The following is a 20993-nucleotide window of genomic DNA, read 5'->3' as shown; positions in this document are numbered from 1 at the left end:
ATTCGGTGGTGGACTTGCTGGTGTGTTTAGGATCATTGTCCTGCTGCAGAACCCAAGTTCGTTTCAGCTTGAGTACACGAACAGATGGTCGGACATTCTCCTTCAGGATCTCTTGGTAGACAGCAGAATTCATAGTTCCTTTTATCACGGCAAGTCTTCCAGGTCCTGAAGCAGCAAAACAGCCCCAGACCATCACACTACCACCACCATATTTTACAGTTGGTATAATGTTCTTTTTATGAAATGCAGTGTTCCTTCTACGCCAGATATACTTGGACACACACCTTCCAAAGAGTTCCACTTTTGTCTCATCGGTCCACAGAATGTTGTCCCAAAAGTCTTGGGGATCATCAAGATGTGTTCTGGAGAAATTGAGACAAGCTTTGATGTTCTTTTTGCTCAGCAGTGGTTTTCTCCTTGGAACTCTGCCATGCAGGCCATTTTTTGCCCAGTCTTTTCCTGATGGTGGAGGCATGAACGCTGACCTTAACTGAGGCAAGTGAGGCCTGCAGTTCTTGGACGTTGTTGTGGGGTCTTTTGTGACCTCTTGATGAGTCGTCGCTGCGCTCTTGGGGTAATTTTGGGCGGCCGGCCACTCCTGGGAAGGTTCACCACTGTTCCATGTCTTCGCCATTTGTGGATAATGGCTCTCACTGTGGTTCGCTGGATTCCCAAAGCTTTGGAAATGGCTTTATAACCCTTTCCAGACTGATAGATCTCAATTACTTTCTTTCTCAATTGTTCCTGAATTTCTTTGGGTCTCGGCATGATGTGTAGCTTTTAAGGATCTTCTGGTGGACCTTACTGTGTCAAGCAGCTCCTATTTAAGTGATGCCTTGATTGTGAACAGGTGTGGCAATAATCAGGCCTGGGTGTGGCTAGAGAAATTGAACTCAGGTGTGGACAACCACAGTTATAGTATGTTTTAACAAGGGGGGCAATCACTTTTTCACACAGGGCCATGATGGTTTGGATTTTTTTTCTCCTTTAATAATAAACACCTTCATTTACAAATTGCATTTTGTGTTTACTTGTGTTGTCCTTGACTTTTGTTTAAATTGGTTTGATGTTCCGAAACACTTAAGTGTGACAAACATGCAAAGGAACAGGAAATGAGGAAGGGGGCAAACACTTTTTCACACCACTGTATTTTGGAGGGTCATAAATAGTTTATTGTTGGCAAAGGGAGGGTCAGGTCTATTTTGAATATAATATAATAAGATTCCAAAACTCCCTAACTAAAATGCTTTGCAAAACAAAAACACAATGCGCACAGCACCCCTGAACCTAATGTAACTAGACAAGACAAACCTGTTGAGTGCAAGAGCGATATCAGTTTTGAAGCTCAAAACCCTGGCCCACTTCCACACACACACACACACACACACACACACACACACACACACACACATACAACAACGAGACAAGCTAATCAGGTCTGACAGCTGACCTGAACTGCAAGTCAAACAGGCTATTTGAGCAGGATGTAAACTTCACTGGAGCTCCTCGATTGGGTCAGTGGTGGCATGTCATAGGTCATATGGGACTGCCTATAAATTGATGGACATACACATTTGATGATTCTGAAACAGTCCTTGGACCAAGCTACAGTTGTAGAACCGGCTCTTTTATTGCAGTTGTGTTTAGAATCTTTACTGGCTTCAAAACTAAGAAGATGGGAACACATTTGATCTTGGTGGGTCTGCTGTCTATCTGCAGTCTCTCTTTTGGTCAAGGTAATACATGCAGTATGTATACATTGGAATTGTACCACTTATATATGGTAGAATGTATTGTAGATGTAAATGTGTGTGCGCTTTTTCCATTTCTTTAGATTGTAATCAACAGCTTCTGGAGAATGTGGATTTCTCAGGAAACGACATAACATCTCTCTTCTCTCCTGATGTTGAGCACTGTCAGCAGCTTTGCACCCAGCACCCCTCCTGTAACTTCTTTACCTTCGTTCGGGCTGACTGGAACAAAGATGACAGGTAAATAACAGGCAGTACACATGTAATTAGAAATCAGTAAGTAATGCTTACTTCCAGTAGTGGAAAAAATAAATACTCAGATATTTTACTTAAGTGAAGTAAACTGTGTAGAAATACTGTTACAAGTTAAAGTCCTGCTTAGTTCAGTTCACTCACTTTATTATCCCAGATGGGAAACTTGATTTGCTATGAGGAGCAGGAGATAACAAACACCAGTGTTGTAGTTGTAGCCAATTTTGGTGTGTGTGTGTGTGTGTGTGTGTGTGTGTGTGTGTGTGTGTGTGTGTGTGGTTTGTTTGCTACGTCACCTGCGCACCTGTATGTATGTGTGCTAATCAGAGGTTAGAAAGGGAATCACAGGCGAGAAGGGGATGGGGGAATTAGGATCTGGGAAACCACAGTTTTTCAAACTCAGCTGTGTACAAGTGATGCTTTTAGATCTCGTCTCCTCGCTGTTAATCTTTCACAGTCAGTCTTTTTGTAGGTGTTTTGGAATGCATTTATAAAATAAAGGATTAAACTTAAGATGATGGCAGACCTCATTATTTGTAGCAGTAAGCGTTGGAAATGGTTTCTAATTCCCTCCAGTGGCATTTTTTGTGGTCAGATTGCCACTACGTTTTGTTAAACTGTGTGGCTTCCCAGATCCTGCCTAGTTTCACCACAGTTCACGAGCAGTCATTGACACTGTGTCAGAGACTTCTCGGCTCTGATCGGTGGTTTTCCTTTTTTGCCATTAGGAGCACTAGGAGGAGGCAGAGGAACATGACTTTAACCATGGATGATCTGATTAATGTAGTACTGTCAGGATATAGTAAGAGTTTAAACAAATCTGTCAAAAAATCATATTTTGAGAAAGTTACCTAGACCTACTGTAGCTTTGATGTTGCAGACGGTAAAGGGTGAGGTACAGCATGTACTACTGAGTAGTTTGTGAATTTCACCAGGGGATCAATCAAGTCTTATCTTTATCCATAATAATACATTATAAGTTGTTGTAAGTTATTTGTTGATTATATTTTATATTAGTAATCTGAATATGCAAAATAAATAAAGGAATTAAATAAATGCAGTGCAGTAAAAAGTACAATATTGCCTTAAATTGCAGTGGAGTAAAATATAAAGTAGCAATAAATGAAAATACTCATCAAGTCAAGTAGAAGTACCTCAAAATTTAAGTGCAGTACTTGGTTACATTCCACCATCACTGCAGGAACTTTTTCTGCCTCATCAAAGCCGCTCCCAATGGACAACCCGATGTTCAGGCTCCACTACTGGGTGTCACCTCTGGATTTTCTCTCAAACCCTGCAGCCAAGACTTAGGTATTAATGTAGTACTGTCAGGATATAGTAAGAGTTTAAACAAATCTGGCAAAAAATCATATTTTGAGAAAGTTATACTGTATACTGTATTATACTGTAGCTTTGTTCCAACCGGTAAAGGGTGAAAATATAAAATATGCTTTGTATCACTGCTACTATCTAATTTAATCTGTAAGTCCCTACTGGACCAAAGAACTAATTCCAACCTAATGTCACAAACATTGTATTACGTTTTTTAGCTGAATGCAAAAAGCAATGTAATTTAGAGAGACAAAAAAAGAAAAAAAAAGAAACATGTAAGTTATTATCTAAGTGCTTCCACAGCCGTACATTATTATCTGTATTATTTTTAAAAACTGCTGTATTTGCTTATCATGTAATTATGGGTACCTTGCCATTTTCTTAGTTTTTTTTTTTACCATTTCCAGAGCTGTGCTTTAACAAACTCCTCCTACAACCTGTGGGGATGTGCGAGGGCCCGTTCATAGCTGCTTGCAGCATTCATTTTATGTTTTCTCTGCAACTGTGACAACCAACTTTCCACTTCAGTTTTTTTTCTCTCGTTTTAAGTCCGTTACACAAAGCAAACATCTGCCCCTCTCTGCAGCTACTTTCACTGCTACATCAAAGCCGCTTCCAATGGACAACCCGATGTTCAGGCTCCACTACTGGGTGTCACCTCTGGATTTTCTCTCAAACCCTGCAGCCAAGACTTAGGTAGACTCACCACCATTTAAAACCATTATGAAAACCATTTAGGAAATGAATGATGCATGGTCACACTCTCATTTGCTCTCTCTGTGTGTCTGCCAGAGCCTTGCCTGTCCAATGTGTACCAGAACGTGGATTTCACAGGTGCCGACTACAGAACCTTGTTCACAGCAGACTATGAGGAGTGTCAGAGGGCCTGCACACAGGACCCTGCCTGTCAGTTCTTTACTTTACTAGACGAGGCCTTCACAGCATTTGGTAACAGGTAAAACTGGATCACATAATGTAACATTGCTGTTGAAATTAAATGATGTGTTTATCCTCTCCCACTGTTGTTCACATTTTCTGATGCACTAGGACATGTCAACAGTGATGGTACCTGGGGTCCGTTTCAGGAAGGAGGTTTAACAAACTCTGAGTCTAACCCTGACGTCTGAGTTGATTTACCCTGAGATGGGAAACTGAGTTTTTGGTTCCAGAACAGCTGATATGAGTTGGTTCAATCAACTCCGAGTAGGTTTACGCGCGTGCACCACCACAATAAAAAGGCAGTATGAATGGAGCCATGACACTACGATTCACCATGGTAACAACCACAAACAAACGGGTCGGCGGAAATACTCGTGCGCACAAACAACGATTTTGAACATGTATTTCGTTAAAAAAGCAAGACAGCGGCTGCTGCTGCAACAGAGAGAGAATTGGTGTGGGAGAAAATTGCTGCTCGAGTCAATGCGTAAGCATTAACAGTGTATTAATTTCATATTTAATCACAGGTAACTGATAAGTGGTGAAAACTGGAATTGTATTACACCTATAATTTTATTTAGGTGCAATCCTGCGGGCGAAAAAAGTAAGCTATACTAATCCCATTCTGAGGCTGCAGCACCATGATCATTAAATGAACTATAATTTATGATCATTTATTTCTTTTTAATGGCTCTCACTGGTTTGTGTCCAGGGAACACTACAAAAAATGTTTAAAAAAACGTTTCAGAGCGAGTCATACTTTTCTGACGGCTCTGCATACATGTGGCTTTACCAATATGATCCGCACCACCAATAAGAAAACTGCCGTTGGCAAAAAACGTAATGCGACACAAAGAATCTGCTTGGATGTTAGAGCATGTCCACGATGGTTGATGTTATTGATATGAGGACGGATAATGTATCTACATATCTGATGGACTGTGAAAAAATGTGGAAATGAAAATACATCTATAGGACTCATATCATCTCCCGACGTAAACTCTCTGTGAAGTAGGCTAATACAGCTTTTTCATCAACGCGATCGTCGACAAAAGGACATGACATGTTTGAGAAAAAAACGTTTTATAATCTGCCTAACAATAAGTTTTATTTATTAAGTGTTTATTCATGCAGATAACAAACTGCATTAAAATGCAGCTGATACCGACTGAATGAATGAATGAGGAAATGAGAGAGAAGAAACCTCGAGTTTCTCTCAGTCTCCTCCTTCTGATACTGTATGAGAGGGAGGAGACTGAGAGAAGAAAACCTTGACGAAAACCTGCTCCCGACCAGGTTAGGTTCACAGACTCAGTTACCATAGTAACTGACTCTGAGGTTAAGTTACCTCTCTTTCTGAAACAGAAAACCCAGAGTTTCTCTCATCTCAGGGTTAACAAACAGAGTTTTCACTAAACCTGCTTTCTGAAACGGACCCCTGGAGGTTTCAGGTCTGAGGTTTAATTCAACCAGTGAGGAGAAAGATATTGCTCTGGCAACAGCAGGGTGGTGACATGGCATATGCTCAACAATTCTTTAACTCATTTTATTTCTTGTTCTGTTTTAGGTATAGGTTTAAGTGCCACCTTAAATTCAGCTGGCCAGTACCAAGGATACCTGTTGTAGAAAAAAAGACTGGTGTAACATCTGGATTCTCCCAAATAACAGAAATAAGTCAACAGTCAGGTACACAAACAGTCATAGCAAACACCTCCTGCAGGTTTTTGTGCGTGCTTTTTCTTATTCTATTACCTGTTTTCTACAGTGTGTCAGGGCAAGCTTTTTCCAAACACTGACATCCCAGGAAACGACATCGAGAATATTCCTGCTGCCTCTGCTGAACACTGTCAGGCACTGTGCTCTGCTCATTCAGTCTGCACCTACTTCACTTTTAACAGGTAGTCAAATATTTGGAAACCTTTTTTCTCTTTCATGTGCTCAATACGAGGGTATGATAAGTAATTAGAAAGTGCTGAGTTATATTAGCATATTCATTGTTCCAGCAGCTTACATGACAGTATTTTAACTGTCCTGATGCCGTTAAATATTTGGTTCTCCTTTTCAGTCACATCTGTTCTCTGCTTCATGTTATTCAGACATACTTTTTGCAAGCTTTCATTTTCTTTCTTTCTTTGCAGTAATGACTTTAATTGTTACCTGAAGAAAAACAATGAGGAAATGGTGACTCAAGAAAGCGGCGAGGGAACATCTGGGTTACCAGCACGTTTCTGTCAGCTGGATAACGGTATGTATCACTAATATCACAACTGTCAGAAAAGACACTCTTTCAGTAGACCACCATAGACCATCTGAACTGCTCTGGCTGTGTAGATCGACTATCTCAATGACGTAATGTATCTTTTCACTGTTCTTTTTTAGCCATGCTAGCATCATTAATCTATGGATGGCATTCATGGTTCCCAGATGATGCATCTTTATGCATTTGGTAATCCTGTGACCTTTGAGTTGAGGGAAATGTCTCAACATTTAGGAATGGATTGCCATGGAATTTACTCTGCTTTACGTGGACTCTAGGTCTTGCTATTAAGAAACTATTTATCCTCAGCAATTACAAATACGTTTTGCTCCAAGTCTTAAAACATTTGACTTAGACTGTATTTTTTCTCGTCTGTATTTATGAAAAGACAACTTTCACTGAATGGCAACATTGTTCAATCATTTTAGAAACAATGATAAACCAAACTTCGGCCATTTTCCTCTAAAAATGCAAGTTTAAATAAGTGACAAACTCTCATTTTAGATTTGGTTATAATCCAATATCAAATGACATATTCTGGAATCATTCATCACCTATTTGTTTGTTGTTAGTGAAGTATTTCTGTACAGTAGTTTAGCCATCAGCAGCAGTCTAACCCTGTTTCTCTCTGCTAACAGCCTGGGTTCAGGTGGTTCATGAAAACGTAGACTTCTCAGGTTCTGACATTCGCTTTGAGCTGATGGATGATGCAGACACATGTCAGAGGACCTGTACTCAGGATGCTTACTGCCAGTTCTACACCTATACCAATGACAACTTTGGTGATCCCATCTACCGGTACAGTATTCTTTATGCATGTATGGAAACCTGCTTAAACACAAATATTGTTTGTTATATTTTAAATAAAATTGTACCAGCAATTTAGGCAATACCTGGAAATCATGTGACTTGACCATCAATAAGACAATATTGTCTTCATAATTTGATGATAGCTGTATTAATGGTCCATGATTAAAGATGCTGTTTTTGATTTTGTGTTCTAGGCGTCGCTGCTATCTCAAGCGTACCATCACCATGCCTGCTCCTCCTAAAGTTGCCAAAGTGGCCAATGTGGTATCAGGCTTCCAGCTGAGGAACTGTTAACAGTTAAACTACTGTGTAGAACAATCCACACACACACACACAATGCTGATTAGATCATTGGATTGCTGTTAAAGCTGCAAATGACTGTGTGTAAATGAGATTAATAAAAAATAAGGAACATCAGTTTGCTTTCAGTCTTCTTTAGCCAAAATCAAAGACATTAATTAGGTAATTGTGTGTGTGTATACACATACTTTAAGCTTGATATAAGGTCCTATTACTTGAGAACATATTTAGCTGTGGGTGATAAAAGGTCACATGAAGCAATGCTGCTGTCAGCGCAACTGTTTTCACCCTTTAGTTCATACACACTAGTATAACTCAAAATACAGTCTACTGTGTGGGGTTAGTAATGAACAAAGAAGACAAAATGGGAAACTGGCATCAGTCAAGTGACAAGATAGTTAACATGTTAGCACTCTTGAGGGTGGGCAAAGACGGTAAAGTTGAAGACAGACAATATTTTTTAAACACTGTTCTGACTAAATATCTACGGTGTAAAGGAGTATTTTTATATTGGGGCATTAGTCGTAAATTAATTTCTTCCACCACAACCAGCTGGATGCAGTATAACATAGTGGCTGTTTGGTGACCCTCAGACAAAACCTGATCCCAAGTCGCCTTCCTGGCCTTGGTTGTCTATTCCAGTTCATTTTCGGGATCCTGAAGGTCTCCAGCACACCTCTGTCCATGTACACATGCAGAAACACACATACAGCCAAAACATGGCAAAAACCGCCCACACTGAAATTCACTGCAGTGAAGTATATGCAAGTGATATAATGCAGTGAGTGCCAGTGACAGGATTCAATATACCATAAAAACAACAGTATACTGGGAATTAAACAGCAAAATCACATTTACAATTTAAGTAAGGAAAAGGTCAGCAGAGCAAAAGTAAACAGAACACTGTTCCAAGGTGTTGATCGAGAACATCAAATGTTGATTTTAATCTGGACTTTGAAAGTGTTAGGTTTGAATGATGAACATGTTAGGTTTGAATGATGAACAGAACCCAAATGCAGACAGACGCAGAGCCAGGAGTGTGAGTTAACAGGTTTTATTCAAAGTTCTCAAGTGTGAAGTCCAGGTTTCCAGGGGGGGAAAGGCAAGTCCAGGTTTCCAGGGTGGATAACAGGTCAGGTGAATTCCGGGAAGGAGCGGATCCATCCGAGAGAGACAGTAAGCCGGCTAGTGGTGGGATCCAGTGATGGTGTTTCTGGTTCGGTGGATGGCAGGAGTGGAGCGGTAGCAGGAGTCAGGTTCCAATGGCAGCTGAGGCACAAAAGAAGGGATCGGGAGAGGCAAACATACAATTAGACTAAACAGATAAGCAAAGGTTTGTCTGGAGCGAGACTAACTGTGGTCGGCCCCGTTTCAGAAAGCAGGTTTAGTGAAAACTTTGAGTCTGTTAACCCTGAGATGAGGGAAACTCTGGGTTTTCTGTTTCAGAAAAGGGAGGTAAATCAAACCTCAGAGTCAGTTACTATGGTAACTGAGGCTGTGAACCCAGTGCATCATTTGTAAAGTGGGAGGTCCCGGAGGCGAATTTGTTTTTGCAGGATGGTAGGGGAAGAACCCGCCCTACTCTCCCTCTGAATGGCTAGTACTCGCTGCCTGCTCTGGTGGGATTGGTTATGTGTAGGCAAGAGGAGTGGGATTGGTTATGGTTAGGGTAAGAATGTCAGAGTTAGCCAATCAGGGATGAGTTCCCTAATGAATATTCATGAGTCTTCCCCTACCATCCTGCAAAAAAACCTTGCGTCCCAGAGCACAGAGGGGGGGTGGATCCGGCGACTCAAAACTGGGGTTGGAGGTAAGTTACTGTTCGTTATTTATTTAAGGGGCCACTGGAGGAGTTTTGGGATCTTTAGTCAAAATAGACCTCACCCTCCCTTTACCAACAATACATTTTCTATGACCCTCCAAAATAGTTGGGAAAAGAGGCATGACCCTCCACAACATTTTATTGATGCCTTCTGTACTGGTTTGCGATTAGCAAACATGCAGAAGCCCATTTTGTTTTTACAGCCATGACATACATGATTTAACCTCTGCTTTCTCATCTTACACGTCACACTGCACTGTTACGGTGTGGTGGCCATTTCAGTAGATTTACTCACTAACATTGTTGTGGAAACAGAATAAGCATGGAAACTAAATACACACTTCCTGCATTACTGCATTACTTCAAATACTAAGTTACTCCTCCTATACTAGTAAACTAGTATTCACCTGAAATAAAACAATAAAACATTGAGACCATTCAACAAAGCACACTGGGTTATAATCAATCGCCAATCGCGGCACGACTGTCTTGGAACGCAATAGACAGACGGTGGCGGAATAATTCAACTAAAATGTAAAAGTGAACAATCAGTGTTCACACCATAAAACGTTAAGACACGTTAAGAAAAAAGATCCTTATTTTGCCGTAATCCAATGACACGAAGAAAAAAGAAAGTAATCCACAGCGATCAGTAGATCCACAAAAAGGGTCACGGTGTATCCGTCAAATATTACAACCTGGTGAAGGACAGACCCAGCATTAAAGCCAGCTGGCCCTCCTCCTGGCTGGCCAGTCCAGAGGGCTATGACATCCTCAGGGATCTCTGAAACACACAAACGTTACTTTAACCATTTTATTGTATATCTGTAAGTTAGTTTTATAATTAAATTAATAAAAATAAATGTTGACAGTTCTTTCAAATTTGACAAACTATAATTTGTATGACCTCCTCCTAGCCAGTAGGTGGCAGTTCGTGCTGTTATAATAGCTTGAGAGCCCCACGAACTTTGAAAAGAGTAACAATCAGCAAATTCCCTTTTTCTAGTGCGCAGTCAGTGTGCGCAATTCGTTTGTCTGGTCTGTTCAGTACCCAGCATATACCCAGTACGTGAATGTATCAAGAGTAGCAGTGACAGGTGAAGGCTTCAGGTTGTGTTAAATCTAAAAACCATGGCACAGGACATGACTCTTCTGTGGGGCTCCGGCTCTCCTCCCTGCTGGAGGGTGCAGATAGCTCTGGAGGAGAAGAATCTGCAGGGCTACAACCAAAAACTGCTCTCCTTTGAGAAAATGGAGCACAAGTCCCAAGAAGTGTTAGATATAAATGCCAGGGGACAGGTAGGTATGAAGTAGCGTAAATCCACCGTAACCTATTACATTAACGTTAGACTATCGGCATTAACTAACGTTACCCTTGCATTCCCCTCTACAATTAACACGCGCATAACAACCGCAACAGCTTGTATTCATAGCACACGAAGCCTAGTTCAAACCCACCATTTTATTATCCCTGATAATCCCTGAGAGTTCTTTTTTGTAAAGCAACGCCAAACTCCATTCAGAACCTTAAGTAGGCAAAGTTTTCCAGCTTAGCAACAAAATAGATAGTTGCTAAAACATGACTAAAGGCTCTAGACTGATCACGTGGATGTGCCTTTTAATTCGGCTTACATAGTTCACCAAGCAGCACTTTTTTTCTGGAATATTTTAACTAATTTGCATTATTCAAGTGCCTTACACAAAACGCACCACAGAGGGCGGTAGCGACCAAATAAGGTTCCCACAGTATGTGTACAGTGTTACCAATTTAGCGACTTTGTCGCTAGATTTAGCGACTTTTCACAAAGCGACTAAAAGACAAATCTGGCGACTACGCTCAGCCATCACCGGAAAAGTGCTTCTAATGGCCTTCACTGGTCTCCGTCCAGAGCAACGGGATCTGTTGGTCCATTCTTATATACAGTCTATGAGCTCACCCCCTTGGTCTTGTCTTGCTTAGCTTCATTATAACCTGTTTGACTTTTAAGCTTCCGTCTTTCAAACATGGAGACGTCATCGTGAATGAATCCTACGCAGCCTGCTTTTACCTGGAGGTGAGTGCAAGTGCCTGTCCATGAAACATATCAATTCAACCACCAATTTCACTACGACTACGTTTAAAATTATTAATTATTGTAGCAAAACTATTTGCAAATGTGTGTAGAGAGTTGTGCAACTGTATTTCAATCCGCGTGTGCGTTATCATACTTGTAAATGTGTAAAATCATCTCAAATGCGTACTGAGATTTGTGATGCGTACAGGTATCTGCAGTTGTGTATTCAAAATGCACTGCTACTGAGGCACAGTGCAAGCAGAGCGGTACAGACAAATCTCCAGCTACATTTGCAGATCTCTGGAGGAAGCAGAAGTGTAGCAAAAGTCACTTGTAAATAACAGCCACTTGAGAGGCCTGCTGAGTTGTAATGATGACTCTCTTCGAGCAAAATACTTTTTAGACAATAATATCTATGTACACATCTACAAATTTGTCAATACATTTACAAATCTGATTACAAACGCACAAAGATTCTGAATACACAGATTCCGGTACACATTAACACATTTCAGTACGCATTCAGAGAATCTTTTACACATTTACAAATCTGATTACGCACACATGGATTGAGATACAGTTGCACAACTCTCCACACACATTAACAAATACAATAATGCTACAATATTGGCCCCATAAGTGTTGCATCAAATGTGTGTGTCTTTTCTCTCATAATGGCAGAGTCAGTTTAAGTCTGAAGGAAACAAACTGATCCCGGACAGCCCGGCAGAACAAGCACTGATGTACCAACGCATGTTTGAGGGTCTCACATTCTACGAAAAACTCAGTAAGATGAATGCATTAAAATACCTCAAAATCCCCTTTTAATAGAAACACAGCAAAGAGTTTCAAAAAGTATAGTTTAAAGAGTAAGATTAGTGATATTCTGTATTTTTCTTATTGTCAGCAAACCCCATTAAAAGACCAAAACCAAAAATACTGGGTGACATGTTATGATGAACATGGGGACATAGTTTATTTTGAGTCACATACACTGTCCCGAGGCTGAAAATACTCACAGCAACAAATGTGTCTAATGTCTTTTTACTCTTATTTGAGTACCATTTGCTAAAAACTAAAGTGCCCAGCTGTTTTAAGAAAATTACATGGCCTTTTAAAACAAAAAGAAACTATACATTTGTGACCTGCTTTTCATATGATATATTGACAATTAGAATAATCTAGAATAATGCAGCTTTATCTTTCCTAACAATAAACTGAATTCTACACGTGTGCGTGTGTGCGCGCGCGCGTGCGTGCGCGCGCGTGTGCGTGCTACGTCACCTACGTGTGTTTTTCTAGATGCAGTGATCTACTATGACTGGTTTGTTCCTGAGGGAGAGAGGCATGACTCAGCTCTAAAGAGAAACAGGGCAGCACTGGCCACTGAACTCAAGCTCTGGGAGGGTTACCTGCAGAAGGTACTTGTGTGTGTGCGTGTGCGTGTGCGTGTGTGTGTGTGTGTACAGTTTTTAAAGGGAAAATTTGCCACCTTAATGTGGCTGTCTAATCAGTACTGACGGTATATGTACTGTAGTCCATTGAAGAAATAAATTCCCCAGTGTGTGCTATATTGACTGAAAAAGTGACTTCTCCTGCTTTTGGAGCTGTGGCAGCTGTGCCTACATGTACCAGGATGCATTGTGCGCTATCGACAAGTGCATAAACCTCCTGAATTCAAGTTTGTCTTATTTACCCGAACCAAGACATGCTAACTCATTATACAACACACTTTATTCAAATGGGACAGAAACTAAATAAAACCATTTTAGTTAGTCTTTTCCACTGTTCAACAATCAGCAACTCTAGTTTGGTCGAAATAAACGATTCAAAGATATGAAAATAAGCCGGCTAAATAAGCGAAATAAAATGACCAAAAACACCCCAAAAATCGCCCTGCTAGTCTGGCTGAATTTTCCAGTTTATCTGGAATCGAGATCCAGAAGAAGGTCTCCCAACACACCTCTATCCAAATGTTGTCTCAGCCGCCCACCACGAATTTGCATCTATTGTTGTCTTTGCATTGACTTTGTATCACGCTGCCGAAAACAGTGTGAACGCAGCATTGGAGTTACAACAGGTTATGCAGAGGTTATGTGTTTAACTAGAACATACAGTACATACTAGTACTAGTGTACTACACACAAACAAACTCAACATGCAGTGGTGCGTTAAACATGCTTTATTGTTCACCTTTTTTCATTCCAGCTGGGCCCGGGCTCTCACCTTGCAGGACCATTCTTCTCTCTGGCAGATGTGACAGTTTTTCCGACCGTTGCTACTCTTTTCAGATTTGGGTATGTGGGAGAAGGCTGTTGTATTTTCTAGATGTCACATGAACAAAATAAGTGATGAATGGCTTGACATTGCAGTTCAAAGGTCTCCTACCTTCTTTTCTTTAGGCTGTCTGCTGAGCATTACCCAAACCTAGGAGAGTATTATGCTCTGTTGAAGGAGCGGCCCAGCATCAAAGCCAGCTGGCCTCCTCACTGGTCGGAGAACCCCAAGGGACAAGACACATTAAAAGACATCTGAGATCCACACACACTTTACATCTAGTTTGCTACAATGCTTTTTTCCCCCTTTTATTTAACATGGTTTCAGTTCACAAGTTGTCAATAAACCTCTTTTAGTCTTCCTAACAAAAGAAAAAGTGTTGAGATTACCACTATGTTCTAGATATATTAGTGTTACAAGGGCAGCAAGATGCTTCTTATCTCTTTTGTCAAACTAGCTTTTCTAGTTAGTTTAAATGTTTTTGTCAATCATGCTCCTGTCAAATCTTTGACAAAGACCAGTTGATAAACACAGGCTATGTTAAACTGCAAGATGTGATGTTTGCAGGGCAACAGGACGCAGGCAGAATGTCCCATTGTGATATTGTATGTAGCAGCTTTTGTTGCTGAGATACATCGTGTGCATACTGTATCTGATATGAATGTCTGTTGACTAATTCACTAAGTCACTACAGCAGCAGTTTCATTGCATTTTCAGTCTTCCTATGAAGTCAGTTGTTTCTTGTACTAAAAACATAACCTCCACTCCAGCAAACATGTCTTGTAGGTTCTCTTTCCACACTGCATTGTAAACCAGTATATTGGCACTACAATGTTACTGTATTGTAGCACAGGCCAAATAAAACCCAAGATGTCACTGCTACAGGCGTAGGAAAGTCTGAAAATAAGACATGTATTAAAGTTTGCTTACTGTTGCTGAACACAACATTGCCTTACCCCCAATGTTCAGGTCAAGTCTAGATTTTTAATCTCAATAAAAACAAAGGTAGGCGGTGTCTTAGACTATGTAGGCATGACAAGTGGTTTTATTGTTTTAAATGGCAGTGCCAAAACTGTTTTTTTCTCTGCACAAAGGTAAGTGAAATGCCCTTTGTTAGCATGACTTTGCACACATGAGATTAGGCCATTTACATAAAATATAAATGATTTAACATTTTATGTAGAGTTCACAGGCATTAATTTAGTCATTCACAACAGCTGGACTGTATGTTCTATATCCTGATAAAGTTCCCTTGGCCTTTTGGAATTAAAATAGCCCCACATCATCACATACCCTTCACCATACCTAGAGATTGGCATGGGGTACTTTCCATAAAATCATCTCTCAATGCAAATCAAACCAGCTATTAGGCTAACTGAAATAAAACCATGCCAATCTCTAGGTATGGTGAAGGGGATGTGATGATGTGGGGCTATTTTAATCCCAAAGGCCAAGGGAACTTTATCAGGATCATAGTATCCTGGATCCATGAAATAACTGGCCTTTAAAAATAAAAATCTGCCTGCCTCTATGGGAATTTAACATAGGGGTGTACTTATGCCCCCTGTATTTTAAGGAAGAACATTTATTTATTTACAATACATTCACAATTCATTCACAAAGAAAATTGGTGTCCTTAAAGATTGGATTTTTCCTCATTTTTTAATTAAGGCATTAATATCAATTTGCAAAAGATGATTTTTTTTATTAGTCAACTTTAGCATGGGTGTCCTAATTTTTTCACATGACTGTATCAGAGAACTCCATCCTTGCTACAGAGCTTCTACATTAAAAAGAAAAACTACAGCCTGAATTTTGTGGACTGCAGTCATTCATTCAGCCTTTATTTACACAGTGGAAACAGTCCACTCTCTTTTCCGTGGACACCCTGTGTACACAGGATACAAACCAACGTATTAAATGCCAAACTGTTCTAAGTCATGCATGTAGAGCAGAACCTGGCATATCGGCCAACATGGACTAAATATGGAAAAACAACAGTTATATTGTAAACACCATTGCTTTTTGTCCTTCACAATATGCTTTGTCATGCTACTCAAGCAAAATGAAGCTGATGAACTGATCATGCACACTCAGAGGAGCACACAGATGAAGAAAAGGAAAAAAAAGAGAGGCAAGAATTTTAGAATGGAGATGAAATGATATGAAGGGGGGGGATGTCACCAGTGCACGCACTCAGTCACACATGATGCAATCTTTTTGTCAAACTTCTCAGAAAATATTAAAATAATACTGGTCAGCAGTTCTACTGCTGGAAGGAAGGAAGGCTTCAGCAAAACCACGTCTTTCCATGTGATTTCTGGAGCTTTCTTTCATGCAACAAGTTGTCTCTAGAGTGCAACTGCAGACCACAGACAGCAGAAATGGTGATTGCAAACTGTATCAAAATGCATATTGATACTGGCAACTACCCAGTAGTACTACTAAGTACACAAGTTCTGCAGTCCAAAGATTAAATCAGAGAAAGAGGCACAAAGAAACCACAAAATATATATGAACATGGTGAATAATAGTAGGTGCTCATTTGTAAATGTCACGACCAAATGTATAGGGATAAATTAGATAGGTGGTGTCTATTACGTTCAGTAGTGCCTTTGTTGTTTGGTTTTAATGCCTGTGCCAGAACTGGTTTTCCCTGTGTGTGTGCAGGGGTGAGTGAAAAGTGCTGAGTCACTGTGAGTTTTCAACAGTCAAATTCAGGATGCCATAAACACGCAACAGGAAATAGTGAAGTCAATCACTGCAGGATAGTAGATTGAAATAAAAACAATAACCCAAGATCATATTTAAGCCATGTTTGTTGGAATGCTATAGTAAAACTACTATTTACTAATGTAAAGTTCTTATTTCAGTGAATAGGGCGATTGTTAATTACAATTCCAGTGTATGCTATAGGTGTTATTATTATAAGTCACAATCAGTGCACAAACATGATTATTTTAGTATTATTTCAGTGTTGGATTCATGTTTTTTTCCCTTCCTCTTTGCCCTTATGTAATGATCTGCATGTCTGCGATCAAAGAGTATTTGTGTAAAGCAAGAGAAGTCCCTCCTCCTCATATGTGACTTCTCATGCCTGTGGAGATAAGCAGCTAGTCATGATCCACATTCAATTAGTTTAAAGCAGTTACTGAAATCTGCAGACTTTAAATATGACACCATGCTGCCTTGACTTAACAGAAGGAGGGGTTAACGTGCTCGGATAGGGTGTGAACCATCCCAACTGTCTTGAGTCACAGATCTTTGGCGATAACACAAAAAAGGGGATGGGACTGAATCCCACCAATCCAGATGCAAGGGGCTGGAACTTGTTAATAAACCAAGCAGCTGCCACACTCCAGCTTCACTCCTCATTTCTTCCACCACTCACAACTCCAGGTGCTGTAAGGTGTAGCAGTTGACTCTAAAACTATGGCCAAGGACATGACTCTTCTGTGGGGCTCCGGCTCTCCTCCCTGCTGGAGGGTGCAGATCGCTCTGGAGGAGAAGAATCTGCAGGGCTACAACCAAAAACTGCTCTCCTTTGAGAAAGGGGAGCACAAGTCTAAGGAAGTCATGGACATGAATCCCAGAGGACAAGTAAGTTCACTTTAAACATTACCTAGAAATAATATAAATCCTCTTATAGGGTCAAGTCTGCTTTTCTTCTTGATATGCACACATGTATATTCATTTTAGTAATCAAAATAATGTTGCATAACATTTTCATTTCACTCTCTTTCTCAAAGCTTCCTGCCTTCAAGCATAAAACCTATGTCCTGAATGAGTCCTGCGCTGCCTGCATCTACCTGGAGGTAAGAACTTGGCCAAAGTGCTAAACTTGGGCCCTAGTTAAACTTTTATGCAGACATATTCAACCAAGGAGTTCATAAGTAGGAGGGCTCATTGTGCTGTGGGTGTTCAACAATGCCTCGTAGAAGGAAGGACACCCTACACCACAGAGGAAAAGAAACCGGAGCTCCATGCAACTGTGTTCACAATGGCTGCTTTTTTCCATGTCCCCAACAACAGAGCCAGTTCAAGTCCCAGGGAAACCAGCTGATCCCTGACGCCCCAGCTGAGCAAGCACTGATGTACCAGCGCATATTTGAGAGTCTCACACTCAACCAGAAAATGGGTAGGTTAACCCTGACATGCAAAGCTGAAGTATTTTACAGTTAAATTAAATTGTTGTTACATTTAAACCACTTGGATCTAGTTGTTAAAGCCTAACCAGGCTCCTGCAACCTTATGACTTGGCTGATGTTGTTGCCGTTTAGAGGTCTGCCTTATGGGACTTTGAACTATGTTGCTCTTGGCAACATACACTGTACACTGAACTTCCACCGTTAAACCTCTTCAGTCAGTGTCCACAGAGGGAGCTCAACAAGAGACCTAAAACACCAGCTATGCACTAATGTGCTGTGCATTCACATAATTAAGCCTTGGCACCATGCATTTAAGTATATGTAGGGCCCCCTTAAAAGAGGTAGGGATGTTGAAAGGTCCCAAAAAGGATCACATGCTCAGAGTAGCTTGCACGCAAAGCTTAAGTCATGAGACGGCTATACGTTTTTGGGGAGGGGTGCAAAGAGAAGAGAGTTGCATTCCCAGTTGATTTTGATCAACTTGTGCATAATCAGAAATACAGTTCAGTATTTTCTAAGTAGGCTGCTCCACACTTTATTTGAGCCACTTTTTTTTTTTTTTTTACTATCTTCAGTTTGAAACTGATGTTATGTAACAATGTCCTGACTAATCCCACCCTCAACTGCCAGGGAAGTGGAAGTAATTAGTCTGTGGGAGTTGATGTTGTACAATGAGTGAATAGATAGATTTTGTTTATGTCATCATACTTCTGAGAGCAGCAGTGATGACTGAATGCCTGTTTTTAAATGTAATAGCGGATGTTATCTACTACACGTGGAAGGTCCCTGAGGCAGAGAGACACGACTCTGCTGTGAAGAGAAACCGAGAGACTCTGAGTGCTGAGCTCAAGCTGTGGGAGGGATACCTGCAGGTAAACCTGATGATTGTAAAATACGTGCATGTATGTATTTAAGCACACAAGAAAAAAAGACACAAAGCTGCAGAGAAAGGATTTGTAGAACTAACACCGCAATTGCATGTTGGTTAAAAGGAATTCTGTTCTGTAAGACTTTAGCAGCAGCGGCTCATTTTATCAATGTCTTCTAGGCATCCGGATCTTTCCTGGCAGGAAATAACTTTTCACTGGCTGATGTGACAGTTTATCCAAGCATCGCTTACGTCTTCCGTTTTGGGTACGTGGATTAAATGACTGGAAATGACTTTAAACTGCGTAACGAAATAAATGCATAGATTACCAAGAAGCAATATGTTTGAAATTTAAAGTTCACACCAACTTTTCTCCCTTCTATAGATTATGTGAAGAGCGTTACCCTAAACTGGCAGCTTACTATAACTCTCTGAAGAGCAGACCCAGCATCAAAACCACCTGGCCTCCTACCTGGTTGGAGACCCAGGGATCGGACATGCTGAAAGACATCTGAGAATCAAACACACAGCAACTGGCACACTGAAATGTTCCTGTTGGGTTATATGTAACTACTCCTTGCATTGCAATACTCTAGCTTGCAGCATTTTTATTACATTCAGCAATATGCATTTGCTGTTACTGTGTTAGTTCATTTGTATTAACATTAATGTGTTTGTGACTTAAACAGCAGATGACTTCTTTTTTTGTGTTGTAAAGAAAAAACAATAAAATATGTAATTACAGCTTTGCGTGCTTTATTCATTTAAAGAGCCCCTATTATACTCCTTATCAGCATCATATTTGTACTGTTGGGGTCTACTAGAACAGGTTTACATGCTTTGGTTAAAAAAACATTATGTTTCTCATACTGCCGATTGCTGCAGCTCTGCCTGAGCTCTTGGCCCACCTTCCTGAAAAGCCCACTCTGCTCTGATTGGTCAGCTGACCCACTCTGTTGTGACTGGTCAAACAAGTCCCTGGGTGGGCTTTGCTATCTCTGGCAGAACCAATGGGCAGCATCCTATTTTAACCCATGTTTGACTGCAATCTGTTTTACAAAGGTCTGTGTAACGGGGAGTAATGGTATAAAAGGGATAGTGGGGATATTTTAAAGTGGGTTTTTATAAGGTACTTATCCATAGTCAGTGTATTTCTTACAGTGGAGGGCGGTTGGCATACTCCCAGTTTGGAGAGGCAGGCACTACCAGCAGCATGGGCAGCAACCAAATATATTTTTGCCACCAGTAAAAAACATATTCATTTAAGTGTACGATATATTTAGAATATTTTACCGCTTTACCTTACCATCAGACAGCCCTTTCCTTTCCACAGAAGTTTCCCCTTTCTCTTTCGGCTGCTTAGTCTCCCTCTGCAAAAGTTCTTTATAGGCTACATCAGTTCATGAAGACATCCTTGTCTCCACAGAATCACATTTCGTCGTCCCTGTCAAAATCACTAATTTTTATTTTTTTTATATTTGTTTATTCCATAAACCATGGAGGGTCTGACCCAAACATCTGATCTGCGGCAGAAATACGGAAGTTGACAGTTGAGAAAGTGCAGTGCCAAAGGAAAGGGCTGTCTGATGGAAAGGTAAAGCGGTTCTAAATATAGCATACACCTAAAGCTTTAATCAGTTTTTAATCAAAAAGGACATGGAGGATTAAAAAAACATGATGGACTCTTCAGAAGAGGTAATTATCTTGCCATTTTTATGTTCTCTTCCTCTCCAAATCTGAACGCTGCTGTTGTCCTTTCTCAGCGTTGATGTAAAACACATCACTTGAGCTGCTGCGCACGAATGTTGCCGGACTACACTATTTTGTAAACAGCCATACTGAGAAATACAGAGAGAGTTTTCTGGAGCTCATAGGCTTAATTTGCTTTGTATCAACTCATTTTGGCAATGGCTTGAATGTAACAGATATTCATTAATATGAAGTAGTCACACACTATAGCTTCAAACTGATATATAGATATTTTTTAAGGTGGCTAAAATAAGTTTTTTTTTCTGCAGGCCCCTTCAACAGCAGTAGGCCTACATTGCTTTGCTAACTGTGTCTGTTTCTCTAAACTGGCGGGGGGGGTGCCGATGGACATCTACTTTAGGTAATACAGTGACTACTTAACTAAAATGCTGTCAGCTACTTTAATTATTTTGGACCCACAATGCATTGTGATT

At 40.5% G+C, this 20993-nt stretch overlaps 3 protein-coding genes and 1 long non-coding RNA gene across 5 annotated transcripts; 3 read left to right on the top strand and 1 right to left on the bottom strand.

The window, feature by feature from the left end:
- Positions 1-1482: 1482 nt before the first annotated feature.
- On the top strand, positions 1483-7758 carry LOC144528602 (coagulation factor XI-like). Its single transcript, XM_078267287.1, has 9 exons — positions 1483-1736; positions 1835-1991; positions 3922-4031; positions 4128-4290; positions 5842-5960; positions 6040-6172; positions 6413-6519; positions 7170-7329; positions 7536-7758. Exons 1-9 carry the CDS (start codon positions 1676-1678, stop codon positions 7633-7635), a joined length of 1110 nt encoding a protein of 369 aa, XP_078123413.1. The 5' UTR covers positions 1483-1675; the 3' UTR covers positions 7636-7758.
- A 797-nt stretch (positions 7759-8555) lies between these two features.
- On the bottom strand, positions 8556-11511 carry LOC144528605 (uncharacterized). The gene is made up of 3 exons (XR_013502915.1): positions 11401-11511; positions 10162-10247; positions 8556-8910 (listed from the first exon to the last, which is right to left on the bottom strand). It is a non-coding gene; the product is annotated as an uncharacterized LOC144528605 (long non-coding RNA).
- On the top strand, positions 10478-15607 carry gstr (glutathione S-transferase rho). Of its 2 annotated transcripts, none has more exons than XM_078267289.1 (6): positions 10478-10762; positions 11452-11517; positions 12199-12304; positions 12826-12938; positions 13726-13814; positions 13920-15607. In XM_078267289.1, the coding sequence occupies exons 1-6, from the start codon at positions 10595-10597 to the stop codon at positions 14050-14052; spliced, it is 675 nt and encodes a 224-aa protein (XP_078123415.1). In that variant the 5' UTR covers positions 10478-10594; the 3' UTR covers positions 14053-15607. The 2 variants fall into 2 exon arrangements, with proteins under 2 accessions (XP_078123415.1, XP_078123414.1); XM_078267288.1 differs by having other exon boundaries at positions 10479-10762; positions 12820-12938.
- Positions 15608-17150: 1543 nt separating this feature from the next.
- Positions 17151-19554, top strand: LOC144528997 (glutathione S-transferase A-like). Its single transcript, XM_078267905.1, has 6 exons — positions 17151-17394; positions 17544-17609; positions 17827-17932; positions 18699-18814; positions 18991-19076; positions 19196-19554. Exons 1-6 carry the CDS (start codon positions 17227-17229, stop codon positions 19323-19325), a joined length of 672 nt encoding a protein of 223 aa, XP_078124031.1. The 5' UTR covers positions 17151-17226; the 3' UTR covers positions 19326-19554.
- The last annotated feature ends 1439 nt before the right edge of the window (positions 19555-20993 follow it).

This window comes from Sander vitreus, chromosome 14 (assembly GCF_031162955.1).
Source record: "Sander vitreus isolate 19-12246 chromosome 14, sanVit1, whole genome shotgun sequence".
Lineage (NCBI taxonomy): Eukaryota > Metazoa > Chordata > Actinopteri > Perciformes > Percidae > Sander > Sander vitreus.
Note: the sequence above shows the minus strand (reverse complement) of the source record. Positions and strands in the feature narration are given on the sequence as shown.

What these genes read in the sequence shown, in the direction of transcription:
- LOC144528602 (XM_078267287.1), top strand. Translation starts at nt 1,676, where the DNA reads ATGGGAACACATTTGATCTTGGTGGGTCTGCTGTCTATCTGCAGTCTC. An exon ending in ACCCTGCAGCCAAGACTTAG is followed by an intron (nt 4,032 to 4,127) that starts GTAGACTCACCA and finishes TGTGTCTGCCAG; the next exon opens with AGCCTTGCCTGTCCAATGTG. An exon ending in TTTGGTGATCCCATCTACCG is followed by an intron (nt 7,330 to 7,535) that starts GTACAGTATTCT and finishes TTTGTGTTCTAG; the next exon opens with GCGTCGCTGCTATCTCAAGC.
- gstr (XM_078267288.1), top strand. Translation starts at nt 10,595, where the DNA reads ATGGCACAGGACATGACTCTTCTGTGGGGCTCCGGCTCTCCTCCCTGC. An exon ending in CAGCCTGCTTTTACCTGGAG is followed by an intron (nt 11,518 to 12,198) that starts GTGAGTGCAAGT and finishes TCATAATGGCAG; the next exon opens with AGTCAGTTTAAGTCTGAAGG. An exon ending in GGGAGGGTTACCTGCAGAAG is followed by an intron (nt 12,939 to 13,725) that starts GTACTTGTGTGT and finishes TTTTCATTCCAG; the next exon opens with CTGGGCCCGGGCTCTCACCT.
- LOC144528997 (XM_078267905.1), top strand. Translation starts at nt 17,227, where the DNA reads ATGGCCAAGGACATGACTCTTCTGTGGGGCTCCGGCTCTCCTCCCTGC. An exon ending in CACACTCAACCAGAAAATGG is followed by an intron (nt 17,933 to 18,698) that starts GTAGGTTAACCC and finishes TAAATGTAATAG; the next exon opens with CGGATGTTATCTACTACACG. An exon ending in GCTTACGTCTTCCGTTTTGG is followed by an intron (nt 19,077 to 19,195) that starts GTACGTGGATTA and finishes TCCCTTCTATAG; the next exon opens with ATTATGTGAAGAGCGTTACC.